A 15,297-nucleotide genomic window follows, 5' to 3' on the forward strand; every position below is an offset into this window, starting at 1 on the left:
AAATGCACGGTACCTCTGAAACTGATTATGGGTCTTATGTGAACCCTCACAGAGATACAGAGAAGCAATATCTGGGTTGTATGGAAATGTCTATGCACTTGGGCTAAACTCTGCTAAGAAAGTGTTTCCAGCAGTAAACTTATTCCGCATATTACATGGTGTTTTTTTCAGGCAGCAGGGATATAAAAAAGGAAACTAGGTTGCGCTGACATTTGCAAAATGCTAAGATGTTAAAGTTTAGTCTGTTATTTCCAAATACTGGACTAAAGTTATGCAAAGAAATCCATACTCAGAATTATAAATACATGCTGAACAGTAACAACTACTTAGACTTAAGAGAGTATTGACAAATATTTATTGTAGGAAGAGGGAGTCATCTTCATGACCTTCCTTTACAGTCAGTGAAGGTGAGCATTGACTGGTTTTGTATACAACAAACATAGAGTATTTTTCTTCATTAGACCAGAGTTAGAAGAGGAAAGAAATGCTCTCATCCTTCAGTCTGCAGCCAATAAAAAGCATCTAAAAGAAATTGAGAAGAAGATTTTAGAAACCTTACATTCATCTGAAGGAAATATTCTGGAGGACAAGACTGCTATCCAGGTCTTGGATTCTGCTAAAATAATGGCTAATGAGATCACAAAAAAACAGCAGGTAAGGAATGTGTATGTGTGCTTTCCTTAACAATGCATAGAAATTAGATGTTAAAATTTGCAGCTGGCAGACGGACTGTGAATTAGATGCAAAGCATAAGGAGGAAATTCTGTACGTGTGAAATGTGAAGAGAAGTAAAATTGGATCCATTCTATAATCTTCACTGATAGTTTAGTCAGCCTTTAATTTAAAATGTTTTAAAGAATGTGTATCTATCTATAAAGACTGAGTGAAAAGTAATACATTCTGAAGTTAAGGTGACATGTTAAGATAAAGGAAGGAATTAATTTTTTTAAACAACAGAAATAAGAATGTGGGTGACTAATATAGTTACAGAAGCACAGGTTCTTTTGTTATACTTTGTGCATAAAAGACCAACTGAAGTCAGTGAGAGCTAAATAACATTGGTGAGAGAATAAAGGGGTTTTTTAACTTTTTTTTTAATTACTGTAGACTTAACAGAAATAAAATATTAGTGTTTTCTTTAAGCTGATTAGGCTTACTGCTATTTGTTAATGACTATCAAATGTAATCTCCGAATTTGTCTGATGGTCAAATTCTCAAAAACCTTTTTATATTCAAAGTATTGTTTTGTATAAAGCTGATTTACAGGAGAATAAATAGAGTTTAAATACATAACCAGTCTGAAATCAGTCATATTGTTGAATATTGCAGAGGTAGATTGATACTTTTGATGCTAAATGATTCAGCAAAACTGTTGTGCCTCCTTTGTCCTTTGTTTTGACTGTTGTATCCTGTAGCATAGGTAAGTAGATCAGGCAGTACTATGTTAGGGGCAAGTACACATTTTACCTAGTGTACTCATTACCTGCTGTCATTGTGCCTTCTAGAACATAAAAGTTGTCTAACTCTGGTTAGTTGTCTAACTAATTATAAAGTGCTGTATAGAACTATTTTAATGATGTTACTAAGTAGAAATATTTTTGTACAAAGAATATTGAAAGCTTTTCTTTATTCACTACTATTGATATTTAGATTGCAGAGAAAACGGAACTTAAAATAGCCGAATCTCGAGAATGCTATCGACCTATTGCAAAGCATTCATCGGTGCTCTTCTTTAGTATTGCAGACTTGGCAAACATTGATCCCATGTACCAGTACTCCCTTAGTTGGTTTGTCAACCTCTTCATCAACTCTATTCATGATAGGTAAATACAGTCTTTCTGGTGTAAAATAAGGTGTTTTCAGTCTCATCTTATGAATGGATCTCTCCATTTTGAAACCATTTACCACTTATCCCTCATTAAATGCAGGCTTTTGAAACAAAATATGATTTGTTAATGAAGTAAATGCTCTTTTTAGTTACTGTTTGAGCAAATCATGAGCTGTTACCATGTGCTTTATTTAAGTATTTTTAAGAATGTGACTTATAGAAAGGGTGAAGTCAGGTTCTGAACTAGGCTCCATTATGAACACTGAGTGCCACCCCCTAACTGTGACAAATTGATTTCAGTTCACTATTTTACTCGGGACTTTTAGAAGAGCTGTAAAACATGGAGTGTGATTGAAATTATGAGGAAATGGACATCTAAGTCATTTGTGGAGCATGAGTGTCTAATATAATTTCACTGCAAGCTTAAATAAATTTAGATATCTTAACTGATTGCCTAAGTTATTAAATGTGAAGTCTGAGTTTCTCACTTCTTTTCTTTTTAGTAACAAATCCAAAAATTTGGAGAAGCGACTTCGATATCTGAATGACCACTTCACATACAATTTGTATTGCAATGTGTGTCGTTCACTGTTTGAAAAGGACAAGCTGCTCTTCTCCTTTTTGCTATGTTGTAATCTTCTCATGTAAGCTCATTTTTGTGAAGTCTCTTAGTAACAGAAACGATTTATTTTCTTATAATGGAAAAAGGTATTGATGAGATAGTATGTTCTTTTACATACAGATAATAAAGCCTTTGGAGTAAGGTCATGGATGTTTTAGGTTTTCTAATACTGATAATATTTACAAGTGTAAGAGTATGTGAGTGCATGTATCACTGTGGCTGGACACATTATGAAAAGAATGTTCCTATGCTAATTTAAACCAATGGTTTTGTCAATGATATATCTTTCACTCCCTTTAAAGGACCATGCTACATAGCATCCTTATGTCAAGAACAATTGCTATTGTTTAAGAAAACATTTTAGAAAGGCATCTAAGACAGTAATGTGCCATCCCAACAACTTCTAGGCTTTTGTCTTTGTTTTTAATTTATCTCTTCTTTTTTATCCTTTTGCTTACATCATGAGATCTCAGTCTTCTCTCTTCCACCGGCTTTTTAGTTTTGTCTTGCTGTGGGTTTTTGTAATTATGTGTGAATACATTGTGAAAGGAAAGATAAGTTCAAAATTGCACAGTCACCATAATGTGTATACTTACTTAGCTATGATGTATACACATCTGTATATGGAGCATTCTTGCTGGGCCCATTTGTAAGGCTACTGTATTTCCAGAACCCATTATTTTCTTTGAAGCCTTTAAAAATCAGGAATAATTACACTTTTTAAAAACAAATAAGTAGATATAAACCATTTACCTCTTGAAAACCTTACTATAGTCTTAATCAGTCATTTTTACTATACAGTTTTTTAACTATATAGAATACTGAGATCTGATCTCAGCTGTTACTGCAATAGAAGTATTACTAAATGACAGTGAAGTGTAATTAATTTTAAACAACTCTATATTATGTAAAATTTTATCTCAATAACTGAATAATATCCTTTTTTTTTTAAATATAGGGCTAAAAATGAAATAAAACATCAAGAGTTTATGTTCTTACTAACTGGGGGTGTAGGTCTCAGGAATAAGTACAAGAATCCAGATCCTTCTTGGCTACCAGAGAAGAGTTGGGATGAATTATGTCGTGCAAGTGAAATCCCAGCTTTGAAAGGACTGAGGTATACTAAAATGTTGATGTGAACTAGCCTTAATTGTTTAGGGCCAAAACATGTGTAACACGGTGAAAGAAATGTCCCCTATACGTTTTCCAAACCAGTGCCAGAATGCCAACATGGTGAAACCAGCCCCTTTTTACATGATTATGTTTGCTTCACTTAAATAAGTCAAACAGATCTCTAATTATAATATTATTTACTTTATTTTCCTAAATTATTTAAGGCGTTCCCTAAAGAAACTTTTCTTTTGGAATGTCTCCATCATAGAGGAACAGTGTTTCAAGAGGGTCAGTGGAGGCCAAAGGAAGTATATGTCGAAAATTCCACTGCAGTGATGCTGGAGGAGGAATTTTTCTGGTAAAATCTCATCTCTTGAAATCAGGAAAATTTCGCCCTGGAGTTAAATAGAATTTAACCCTAAATTCTGAAGCCAGCATGGCTATACAAGTCTTGCATATAAATAGCTGACAGAACCCAAATATTTGGAGGATTTGTGTCTGACTGCAGAAACACTGCTCTGTTAAAAGAAATTGTCTGGGGCTGTTCTGTATTTCTCCTCCTTAGGTGTCTTAGTAGTAACGTGGATGATGATCCAGCCTTTAAATAGTCTGAGAGTTGTCCCATTGCAGAGGATGCATTCTGCGTGTTGCATGAAGGACTTTTTTTTTCCCCTGGTTGGATTTCCTGGTAATCCTCTTCAGTTAAAGAGTGAAGTTTTCCTGAAATATGAGAGGCAGAAAATTCAGCCAGACCTATGAAGGTCCAAGCAGTGCTGGCTGGAGGAATAAGCAGAACTAATTGTCAGCTCAGAACCTTTCAGGTGGAGTCTCACATGTCTGCAAGAGCATGGTGGGAAAAGATTTTTCACTTTTCAGTGTGGAGAAGCTCAACTGTAGAATTATTTGCCAATGTGGATGTTGAGTGTAATTTTGATAAACATCAGAAAAGACTCCAGGTATTTACAGTAATTGTAAGTGCTTTTTTTTCTCCAGGAGTCATATCTCTGAAAATATAGGTGAATGGAAAAAAATCTATGACAGCAAAGAGCCACAAAGCTTTCCATTACCAGAACAATTGAATTATAGGTTAAATGAATTACAAAAGATTATAATTCTTCGGTGCTTAAGACCAGACAAGGTAAAATGATCTATTATCAAATGTTTGTAGACTGTTCCATGTCTTGTAGCATTGTTTGCACTGCTTGTTAAAATAACTAATTTATTTTTCATCATACTTTATTAAGAAAATAAATTATATTCTTATTTTTCAGTTGAGCAATACAAACACCACATGTATCAGCTAAGATCTTTTGTCTGACATGCTTTAATGCATCTTTCAGAGTATACTCATTGTTCTAGTTTTCTTCAAGTGCTTGTCCATGTTGAGTCTGTTACATACTCGAGAGCAGGGTGTGTTGGCCTGAAAAATACACAGCAATACCATGAGCTCTTTTACAAAGGGTTCGAAGGCAAAGAGAGATCAAATGTATTTATTTGAACAGCCAAGGCAAACTGTTAACACATTCTGCCTTTGGTGCACCTAGCAAATTGTATTAGGAACAATAAATGTTAGGATTTAAAGTACATATTGCAATGGCGCCTTAGAATTAATTAAAAATAATTAGATTAATATTTACTAAAGGGGAATGTGCTGGTTCTCCACATCAGGTAAAGCCTGAATTAAAGCTTTAATGTAATTTAATATTGTTGGTATGAGGTATGTTATTTTTTATTTTCTAAAAGCATAATTATTCCTCTTGTAAGGAAAAAAAGGGGGAGGGTGTCAACAAGAGGTAAAAACTTTGCTTCTCAAGCATTCCGCAAGACTGGTTTCAACTCCATGCAAAGAAGAGAGGTGTCTGTCGGCTCAGGAATTTAACTAATACATGGTACCTAAAAGATGCTGTCAAATACGCAGTTATGTTGAATTTATGTAAATGGTTTTTATTTACTTTTTTACCAGATTGGTCCAGCTATAACAGCATTTGTAACTGAGAAACTGGGGAAGAAATTTGTAGAGCCACCACCTTTTGATCTAACAAAAAGTTACTTAGATTCAAATTCTACAATCCCTTTAATATTTGTGCTGTCTCCAGGAGCAGATCCCATGTCTAGTAAGTATATGGAAAGAGAAAACAAAAGCGTAGTACAGCTTTTCAGATTAGGGACCTGAATTTCCTCTTCAATACACGATGAGGATTTGCACTTGGTGCAAGTAGATTTGAGTGCATAATGCCACACTGGTAAAATTCTGTGCTCCCTAAAAATGGGAATGGTATGTTAAACTGAATAAATTTCACACTGTATATCAAAGCAAACCATCTTGTTGTATGTATACTTTAATAAAGTAGTAATAAACATTTTAAAATATTTTTTTTCCTGATACAACTCCTTTTTAATGAAGAAATGCTAAAAATCTTACGCTTTCTGTTCAAGGCCTCCTGAAACTGGCAAATGACAGAGAGATGGTTGGAAATAAGTTTCAGTCCATCTCATTAGGACAAGGACAAGGACCTATAGCTACAAAAATGATTCAAAAAGCAATGGAAGAAGGAACCTGGGTTTGTTTACAAAATTGTCATTTAGCTGTCTCCTGGATGCCAGTGCTGGAGAAAATATGTGAGGAGTTTAACAGTGAAAAATGTCATCCAGTCTTCAGACTTTGGCTTACTAGTTACCCTTCACCAAAGGTACATGCATTGCCAAATAGTCTGTATTTGGGGAAAAGAAAAGTTGATGATATTTTTAGGAAATATTCTTGTCCCTGAATGAGCTGATAATATCAAACTTCCCTGAAATATGATGAGGCTGTTGAAGAGAGAATTTAATTAAGAAAGGACACTTTAAAAAATTATAAACAGAGTAATATCGAGCTTTCTTTGTAATATTTTGATATTGTGATGTGGGATAGCTTGTGTACTAGTGAATGGAACTGCATTTTGCCAGCATATATAATTAAGAAGTTTTTATGCTGTCACTGAGGTTTTGTTTTGCATAAATTAAAAAATCTAATTTTGCACTTTATTTATAAGGTGTTGAACACCAAGAAAACATTTTAAAATATAGGTTGTTTACAACAAGGTCTTACATTCTTGATGCCTTTGAGAATTTATTTTTAAAGCTGTTAATGTTTAAAATGTAATTTCTTACAGAAAATTGTTTATATAACAAACACAGAGTAATAATACACTGTTATAACGGTATAGCATCTATTCCACACTTTCTGAATGCAGTTTTGCCATTTTTTAATTTCTAGTTTCCAGTAACCATTCTGCAGAATGGAGTCAAGGTGACAAATGAACCTCCTACTGGTCTCCGGTTAAACCTACTGCAGTCATTTCTTTCTGATCCTATTTCCGATCCTGCATTCTTCTCTGGATGCCCTGAAAAGGAGCTGGTAATGTGCCTATCTCTTGACGGTTTTACTCTTTGGGGTTTTTTTTGTTTGTTTGGGTTGGGTTTCTTTTTTGTTTTGTGTTTTGTTTTGGTTTGGCTTTTTTTTTACCCACAAATATACTGATTTCTGTCCAGTCAATATTATAAGCTAAAATTTTTACTATGGTTGTGAGTTTAGGTTTTGCAATGATAAAGATGATTAGCTGAGAATTACTCTGCTAGGTGATTTCACATGGAACAGGCTCCCCAGGGAGGCAGTCATGGCACCAAGCCTGATGGTATTCAAGAAGCGCTTGGACAACACCCTCAGAGACATGGTGTGAATTCTGGGGTTGTCCTGTGCAGGGACAGGAGCTGGACTCGATGGTACTTGTGGGTCCCTTCCAACTCGGGACATTCTAAGATTCTATAATTACTTGCGAAGGAGGTGAAAAACAGCGCGATTGCTTGGAGATATGAATATGGTAATCAATATACATAGGTATAAGTGGGTGCATTTAAGGACTTATATTAAACAATACATCTGTATTTTATGTTTGTCTAATGAGCCTTAAAAGTAAATATCTGTTGCTATTTGAATTCTTATGAAGTCAGCTGCCCTTTACATGGAAGAAGAGAAAAATCTTGTGTAATGGTACTTGAGAAACTAGCTGAATGTGCTTGCATATTTGTTCCCAAGTCAAATAAACACAGCATACTTAATAGTTGCCTGTATTTGTACCCTAGATGGAGAGCGGTAATCAAATGGTGTGTTCTCTATATAAGCTACAGGCTAACATGAGCATATAGCTATTTAATAATATTGTTTTGTTTTGTTTTTCTCAAAGGTATGGGAGAAACTGCTCTTTGGAGTTTGTTTTTTCCATGCTCTTGTTCAGGAGAGAAGAAAATTTGGGCCTCTTGGTTGGAATATACCATATGGATTTAATGAATCAGACTTGCGAATCAGTATCAGACAGCTGCAAGTAAGATCATCGATTGCTACCTTTAACTCTGATCTTGCAAAGCATAGGAACGAGCTGATAGTCAAAAAGGAGCACTATACTTAAGTTACATCAAATGTTTATAGATTTTTATGACTGCAGTTCAGCTACAAAGGCAAGGAATGTCAATACTATTACAAATATTTTTCAAAATTACAAATGGAATAAAACAAAAAGTTATTCTTCATGAGGTTTAAATTCATACAGACACATGGAATATAATGAGTATATATGAGTATAATAAAAATTAAAGCACAATGAGCTCTTATATATGACAATTTTAAGTAACATCATGTCAGTGACAGTCACCTGCTATGTTTTGTGGTTAGGAGCAGAATTTTGTTTTTTATGTGTATACCATTAGTTAACTATCCTCCTTCCCTAAAATGAAGTGCTGAGTGCTACTTGACCTTGAGCCTGCTGCAAGTCCTGTGTACAAAAGTCAGCAGAGTTAAAACTGTGTATTATAGAAGCTGAGGCTGAACAGCTGGAAAAGTTATAAAGAAGTTAATGAAAGAGATCAGAGGGTTCTGAAGATTGGAAGAAAAATTATGTGAAATGCACACTTCTTTACTACACAGAAAAATGTCCATCTAGAAAGTTTAGACTGGAAAAACTATCCACTTATAAATAATTCAAGAATGACTTGGATGACTTACTAATTTGGATATTCATAAGAGGCTTTTACTACTAACTCCTCTTTGTTTTAAACAGTAATTTTACCTGAAAAAATATTTCAGAATTTGGATTTCCAGCACTTAAGGAGAAAACTCACTAAACTGCAGCTTTTTATGCACTGTAGCTTCCAGACCTTTAGTCTGTAGGCCACACTATTGTTCTGCAGATATTTCAAGTCTCTAGAATTACTCATGTCTTCTGTTTCAGTTATTCATAAATGAATATAGCCATGTTCCTTTTGAAGCTCTGTCTTACCTAACTGGTGAGTGCAACTATGGAGGTCGAGTGACAGATGACTGGGACAGACGTTTACTGCTGACAATGCTGGATGACTTCTATAATCCAGATATAATTGAAAATCCTCACTATGCTTTTTCTCCCAGTGGCAACTATTATGCTCCACCAAAAGGCACATACGAGGACTACATTGAGTTTATTAAGGTAAAAAGTAGCAACGAGATTTTGAACTGTTATGATGATAATGCACTAAAAAGCAATCCTTAAAGGTTTCTCTGCATTAAAAAGGTAGTTTTGCAGCACGTTAAACTGTGCTTGGCTTCTTGCCTAAATCCTTGTATGATCATAGCCATTATCTAGAATGTCTCTGGGAGGGAATCGGTAAGTAGACAGGAGGACCTAGAATAGATAAGAATTCCTTGGAAATGGCTTTCTATAAGTGAGGTGATGGCTCTATCCCCAGTAATACTGTCTGCAAATATCTACCATTAAGGTCCTTATCCACCTTCAGTTGAAGTCAGTGGCAGTTTTTCATTTGACTTCTTAGAGAAGGCTTGCATCTAATTCCTAGCATGCTGCTTTAACTTATGCAGATGTTTATTGTTTATTTTGTCTTAGAGTCTTCCCTTTAGTCAACAACCAGAGGTTTTTGGTTTGCATGAAAATGTGGATATTTCAAAAGATCTTCAGCAAACTAAGATCCTCTTTGAATCTCTGCTTTTAACACAAGGAGGCAGCACTCAGGGAACTTCTCGAGGTGGTGACAATACTCTCTATGAAATTGCAGATGATATTCTCAGCAAGGTATTGTATTATAGCAGTGACTCCATTTTATCTTTTACAAAGCAGAAGTTCTTTAACTAGAATCTTCACTGTCAAACTGATTTCATGTTGGAGGAAGAACCTGCTGGGAGGAATTTAGTGCAATATGAAAGTGAGGACTTGTGTGGCTGTAACAGACCACAGATATATTTTAGTTTAAAGAAGTTTTATTAAATAGGTAGGAGATAGGAGACAGAGAGAGAAAACAGCACAAACACAACTTGAAAAAGCAGTTGATTCATTTGTGTGAACAAGTTTAAAATTAATAAAAATGAAACATTAATAACTTTTCATGGTATGGAAAATTCTAGGTGGTTTTTAAAAGATAAACATCACTTTAAAAAACCCATAATTTTTATTTGGATTAAATTACTAAATACTGGATTGATGATGTGTATTCATAAAAAAGTTTAATGGTAGGTATTACTCTGCAATTTTTCACATCTGCATACATTTAATGTAATACCGATGCATAATGATACATGGAATGATTTCCAAGTATGTTGTCACTTACAGCTTCCTGATGATTTTGACATTGAAGGCTGCCTAAGTAAATATCCTGTGAGATATGAAGAAAGTATGAATACTGTGTTGGTGCAAGAAATGGAAAGATTTAACAAGTAAGTGTCTTATATTTTATGAAATGTAACCCAAATCATTCCATTCACAGAAAAAGTTTTCATGCAAATCATACTGTGCAAACTCTATGTTCTGTGAAATTATTTATTTATTTTGTTCCCTTCTAATTGTCTGCAGTGATATCTGCAGTCCAAATACCATTACTCCTTGTGGAAAGTCAGAATGTAGGATAAATGACAGGGAAAATGATCTAGTGACGAGATGAACTGAAAGATTAAAACATAAGATAGAAGAAGGGAGTCTGAGGAGGCATTTGGAAAAGAGAACACGAACAATATTTTTTGTGTTCCTTTTTTTTTTTAACTTCACTTTCTCTTTCTTTATGTTCAATTATATTTTATTTTCTTCATATTTCTGACCTATAAAGGGGTTAGAAACTGTAATACATGCACAGTTATAGTTTACGAAACATTTTCCTTGATAGTTGGAAATATTTCTGCTTATTTCTTTATTCTCATATACTTCTGTTCTAAATTTTTCCTTTTTTTTCCTCTTTCCTGATGCCTTTCTTCCTATACCTTCTTTTCACATTTATGCTCCTAAGATTACAAACCTATAATCACTCCTATTTTTCTCTTTGGGTCCCCAGTCTTTCTTTTTACTTTGTTCCCTACTTTTCTTTACTATCTTTGCCTGGTCCTCCAGTCTTTCTTCCCTGTTTTTCTGTCCTCCTCCTTCTCTATTTGTGTCTTCACATCTCCCACTTCATTTTCTCCCAAACTTTCAATAATGCTCTCTGCCTTCAGTCTCCAAGTTTTCCTTTGTTGCAGACCCTACCCACCTCTTCTTTTGTAATCTAAAGCTTTCTCCTTCATCCAGTATACAGTGTATACATTTGGAGTTCCAAATTTATCCTCTTACCAAACAACACAGAGTATATCAGAGATAACAAAATAATTTATTAAACTGTTACTATCTTAAATAAATCGGTACAAATGCACAAATCCATGGCTTTACAGATATAGCTAATTATGCAGTTCTGTCCCAGCTATAAGTTCTATAGATGGTTCCGTAATCTGTTGGTTTCTTTTTCCACTGAGGAGGATGTGTTTTACAAATCATGCAAAACTTGTGAAAAATCTGTTTTATATTTTGATTCTAGTTTAATCCGAACTATTCGTGTTACACTAATTAACCTGAAGAAAGCCGTTAAAGGACTGGTTGTTATGGATGCTGAACTGGAGGCTCTGTGTTGCAGTCTACTTACTGGAAAAGTTCCTGAGAATTGGGCTAAACATTCATACCCAAGTCTAAAACCATTAGGGAGCTATATTCTAGATTTTCTAGAAAGGCTGAAATTTTTACAGGTAATGTACAAGAGCCAGTACTATCAATTATTTAATGTGCTTCTTCACATAATTTGTCCTTTATATTAAAGGAATATTGGGAAAGGAGTGATAGACCTTGCTTAGATTTTCTGAGTACAGTTATGTAGAAAATGGCCAAATGATGTGGGTTTTGTCTCTTTCTGGTTACTAAATGTGTCATTTCCACTTTCCAGGATTGGTATGAATTAGGTAAGCCCACGGTTTTTTGGCTGTCAGGATTCTATTTTACTCAAGCTTTCTTAACTGGAGCGATGCAAAACTATGCTAGGAAGCACAAGATCCCTATTGACCTTCTGGGATATGAATTTCAGGTAGAGATAAATTATAAATGCATATTTTCTTAATCTGAGTCCTGATATTGCAGTTAGATGTAGTAAATAAACCCTGACTGGAAGGTTCATTTTGCAGCTAACTCACTGCAATTTGAAGACATACATTTAATTCCTTGGTAAGGTAGGCATGTTAAATAACGTGCAAAAGTTGTATACTAAAAGTAGTTCTATGATTGGACCTGGACCTCCACTCAGGAAAACAGCCTGTAGAATACATGTTTGTGTGATTAAAGCCTTATTTTATAACCTACAATAAAAGTAATTAACAAACCCACAGAAATCGGCTATCTTTATAGTTTTGTATAAAATTAGTACCGGAAGGAAGGTATTACTATATTATTCTTCTTCTAGATTGATCTTCTGAAAATTGGTTATTGGCATAATACTTCAAAAAGCAAACAGCTATGAAAGTTTAGTAACATATAACACTTCTTGTAGGTTATTCCTCAGGATACTGCTGATACTGCACCAGAAGATGGTGTTTATATCCACGGATTATTTTTAGACGGAGCTCGCTGGGACAGGACCAAGTCAGTAACAAAGTGGTTTACTATGGTTTTGGAAAGCTTTCTTAGGTGCTCAAAAAAGATTTGTTTAAATATTTTAAGTGATACTTTTTATATTATTGAAATAACACACCAAATGAAATACTCTTTCATGCATGGAAAATGGTAAAGAAAAAAAAACCAAACTCCAAGCAAGCAACAACCAAAACACATACACCAAAACCCTCTTTGGTTAAACCCAAAGCCACAAATACTTACTTTGTTGCTTTCTCTCACCAGGGGAATGTTAGCTGAGCAGCATCCCAAACTGCTCTTTGATATGATGCCAGTCATTTGGATAAAGCCAAGTGAGTATAATTTCTCTGAAGTGTGAGCTATTCAACATGAAATTGTAACAGTGAATCCCTTTTTTTACATAAGATCAATGCTCCTAGTCTCACCAAAGTACCCAAATGTGCACAGAATTCATGTGCACATGGCCTATGACTTTTATGTTAAAAACTGGGCTTGCTAGCTTGATTCAGTCTCATCTCTTCTGAGCAATAGGCCTGTCCCTCTCCCCACAGACATTTTTAATTATGGATTAGATGAAAGGCCTAGTTAAATGAATTTTTTATAAATATGTATAGGTGCTGCCCAATCTGTTTTTGAACCATAAGTTAATCTGGGTAGGAAGGCACGTGGTTTGTGAATTCCTGGCTCTACTCGAGGAGAACTTTTAATTGACTTAGGCTGAGACTCAGTGTTTTACCTCACATGATTTAGGAAGGTTTGCTCAGGTTATTTTTAGCTGCTATGCTAGTTGTCTGTCATACTAGTCAGCTATTTTCCGTAACACTGGTTTTCTTTGATCAGGAGCAGTAGGTCCTTCTTTTTATTTATTCACTTAAGCAGGACTTTCTACTGCAACTGTTGCAACCTCAATGTTATCAGCTAATAGGCAGTCTTACAAAGTTTCCACTTTCTCTGTGCTTTTTCTTGAGTTTGGATGAATCTATTCAGACGTGCATGATTTTAGACTTTGCATAAATTTTATATAAGCAGTCTAGGCACACAAGAAGTTCCTGCAGAGTTGTGTCCTTGGATCTCAGGTGACTTGAATTGCAGTTAGGTCCTCTGGCTGCTGGACCAGAATTCTTGAGGTGCTGTTAAAAGCTCATGTATAAACTATGCTTTAACTATTCGGATTTTCATGTGTCTTTGAATGATTACAAAGCTGGTAGAATCACAGAAAGGCATCGAGTCCTGAAAACAAATCATAGCTATATTAGTTGGGTTTAAAAACAAAACAAACCACACAAGAAAACACAAAAAAAAGCCAGATAATTTTATTATATTACTCACAAAACAATTCTGCATTTTTATTTAGCTTTAAGCATGTTACTGTAAATACTTAATATTTGTATGTAGATTATGTTTCTGTCACTAGATCTGCTGAACGTAATATATTATTTTTGGGTTTTTTTTGAAGCTGCAAAATCGGACATAAAGAAATCTAATGCATATGTTTGCCCACTCTACAAGACAAGTGAACGTAAAGGAATCTTATCTACTACTGGACATTCTACTAATTTCGTCATTGCTTTGGCACTTAACACAGATAAACCAGTTCAACACTGGATCAAGCGAGGTGTTGCGTTGCTCTGCCAGCTGGATGACTAACTTTGGACAGTTCAGATACAGACTTCTCAAGATCCTGTTCTTTTTGTTGGCTTACAGAGGAAGTGGAACATATTGTGTAAAAGAAACATCTGGACTTCTTTATATTAAAAGAGGTCATGCAAATATTTTCTGGTCCTCAATGTTTTGCCTTAAATAAGGATGTATTGCTACTAGCATCTTAATCTATAAAAGATACAGCTAGGATTTTAGCCTTTGGTAATATTATTAATGTGTAAACATCAATTTTATGCATTATTTGAATGTTGCAAAATACATCCTAATGAAAATGAAAAATAGTCTGCACTTTCTGAGGGAAATGTTACAGTTAATAAACTAGATGCATTAAGAGTGCTGAATCATATGAGTGGAAAGCTAGTAGGTAGTAAGTTTTGGGATTTCAATCTAGATTTATATATAGCCTATGTTCTGTCATAGGAACAGTGAAGACTGCAGTATGATAAATCGCTTAACTATCTATAGTATGTACTTCTGATGCCTACCTTCCTCAGCAAATTAATCTTTTCAGGATTTAATTCAGATATTCTGATTTTTGCAATTTTTTTTTCCCCAAATAGTTTCCATGAAGAATAAATGATAAAATCTCCCTTATGACCACCTGCCATAAAAAGTTCCCTGTTTCCCTATTGCTCCAGAGTGGCAGTCCAGTTTCAGTTCCTTCACTGATTCTGCATTTTTGTTTTCTTTATTTGAAAAAAAAAAAATTACTCAAGCATTCTTCCTAGATCTCCGCCAGCAAAGACCTATTTCCACCTTGCATTCAGACGAGCCATCATCACTTCTTTGTAAGGAACCCTCTGTAAAATACAGTAGGAATAAATTAAGCGCATGAAAGCCTCACTCCGTCCTACCCTCACTGTTATAACTAGGCATCTATGTCCTTGATTTCCCTGCTTATTGTGTGTTACACCAGCATAAGTTTTCAGCATAGGTCTGTCTTTCTGAAACTGCGCTTTTCCTTTTAAAGATTTTATGGATTTATCTTTTGTTTGCTTTTCTGTTGATATATTAATATGTGAATTGTAATGAAGCAATTGGAAACACATAGTAATTTTTAATAGAATTCTTGCTTGATTTTATTTGCTTGTTTATGTTTCCTTTTATTGGTTTTAGTTATTTTTTTTACGTTGTCT

General features: G+C 34.6%; 1 protein-coding gene across 9 annotated transcripts in view; it reads left to right on the forward strand.

Moving 5' to 3' along the window:
* The window catches only part of DNAH12 (dynein axonemal heavy chain 12), a 76,859-nt gene extending 61,765 nt beyond the window's left edge, over positions 1–15,094 (forward strand). For 4 of the 9 annotated variants that reach the window (XM_064453846.1, XM_064453849.1, XM_064453848.1 and 1 more), the window contains 17 exons: positions 462–654; positions 1,651–1,823; positions 2,332–2,472; positions 3,409–3,567; positions 4,557–4,701; positions 5,527–5,677; positions 6,000–6,253; positions 6,820–6,960; positions 7,787–7,924; positions 8,828–9,061; positions 9,476–9,661; positions 10,196–10,299; positions 11,421–11,625; positions 11,820–11,957; positions 12,417–12,508; positions 12,764–12,831; positions 13,956–15,094. In XM_064453846.1, coding sequence (XP_064309916.1) covers positions 462–654; positions 1,651–1,823; positions 2,332–2,472; positions 3,409–3,567; positions 4,557–4,701; positions 5,527–5,677; positions 6,000–6,253; positions 6,820–6,960; positions 7,787–7,924; positions 8,828–9,061; positions 9,476–9,661; positions 10,196–10,299; positions 11,421–11,625; positions 11,820–11,957; positions 12,417–12,508; positions 12,764–12,831; positions 13,956–14,146 — 2,713 coding nt within the window. In that variant the 3' untranslated portion in view covers positions 14,147–15,094. Of the gene's footprint in view, positions 1–461; positions 655–1,650; positions 1,824–2,331; positions 2,473–3,408; positions 3,568–4,556; positions 4,702–5,526; positions 5,678–5,999; positions 6,254–6,819; positions 6,961–7,786; positions 7,925–8,827; positions 9,062–9,475; positions 9,662–10,195; positions 10,300–11,420; positions 11,626–11,819; positions 11,958–12,416; positions 12,509–12,763; positions 12,832–13,955 lie in introns of those variants that run through there. The other 5 variants (XM_064453847.1, XR_010373322.1, XR_010373323.1 and 2 more) reach the window with 5 other exon arrangements.
* Positions 15,095–15,297: the final 203 nt, after the last annotated feature.

This window comes from Phalacrocorax carbo, chromosome 6, assembly GCF_963921805.1.
Source record: "Phalacrocorax carbo chromosome 6, bPhaCar2.1, whole genome shotgun sequence".
Classification (NCBI taxonomy): domain Eukaryota; kingdom Metazoa; phylum Chordata; class Aves; order Suliformes; family Phalacrocoracidae; genus Phalacrocorax; species Phalacrocorax carbo.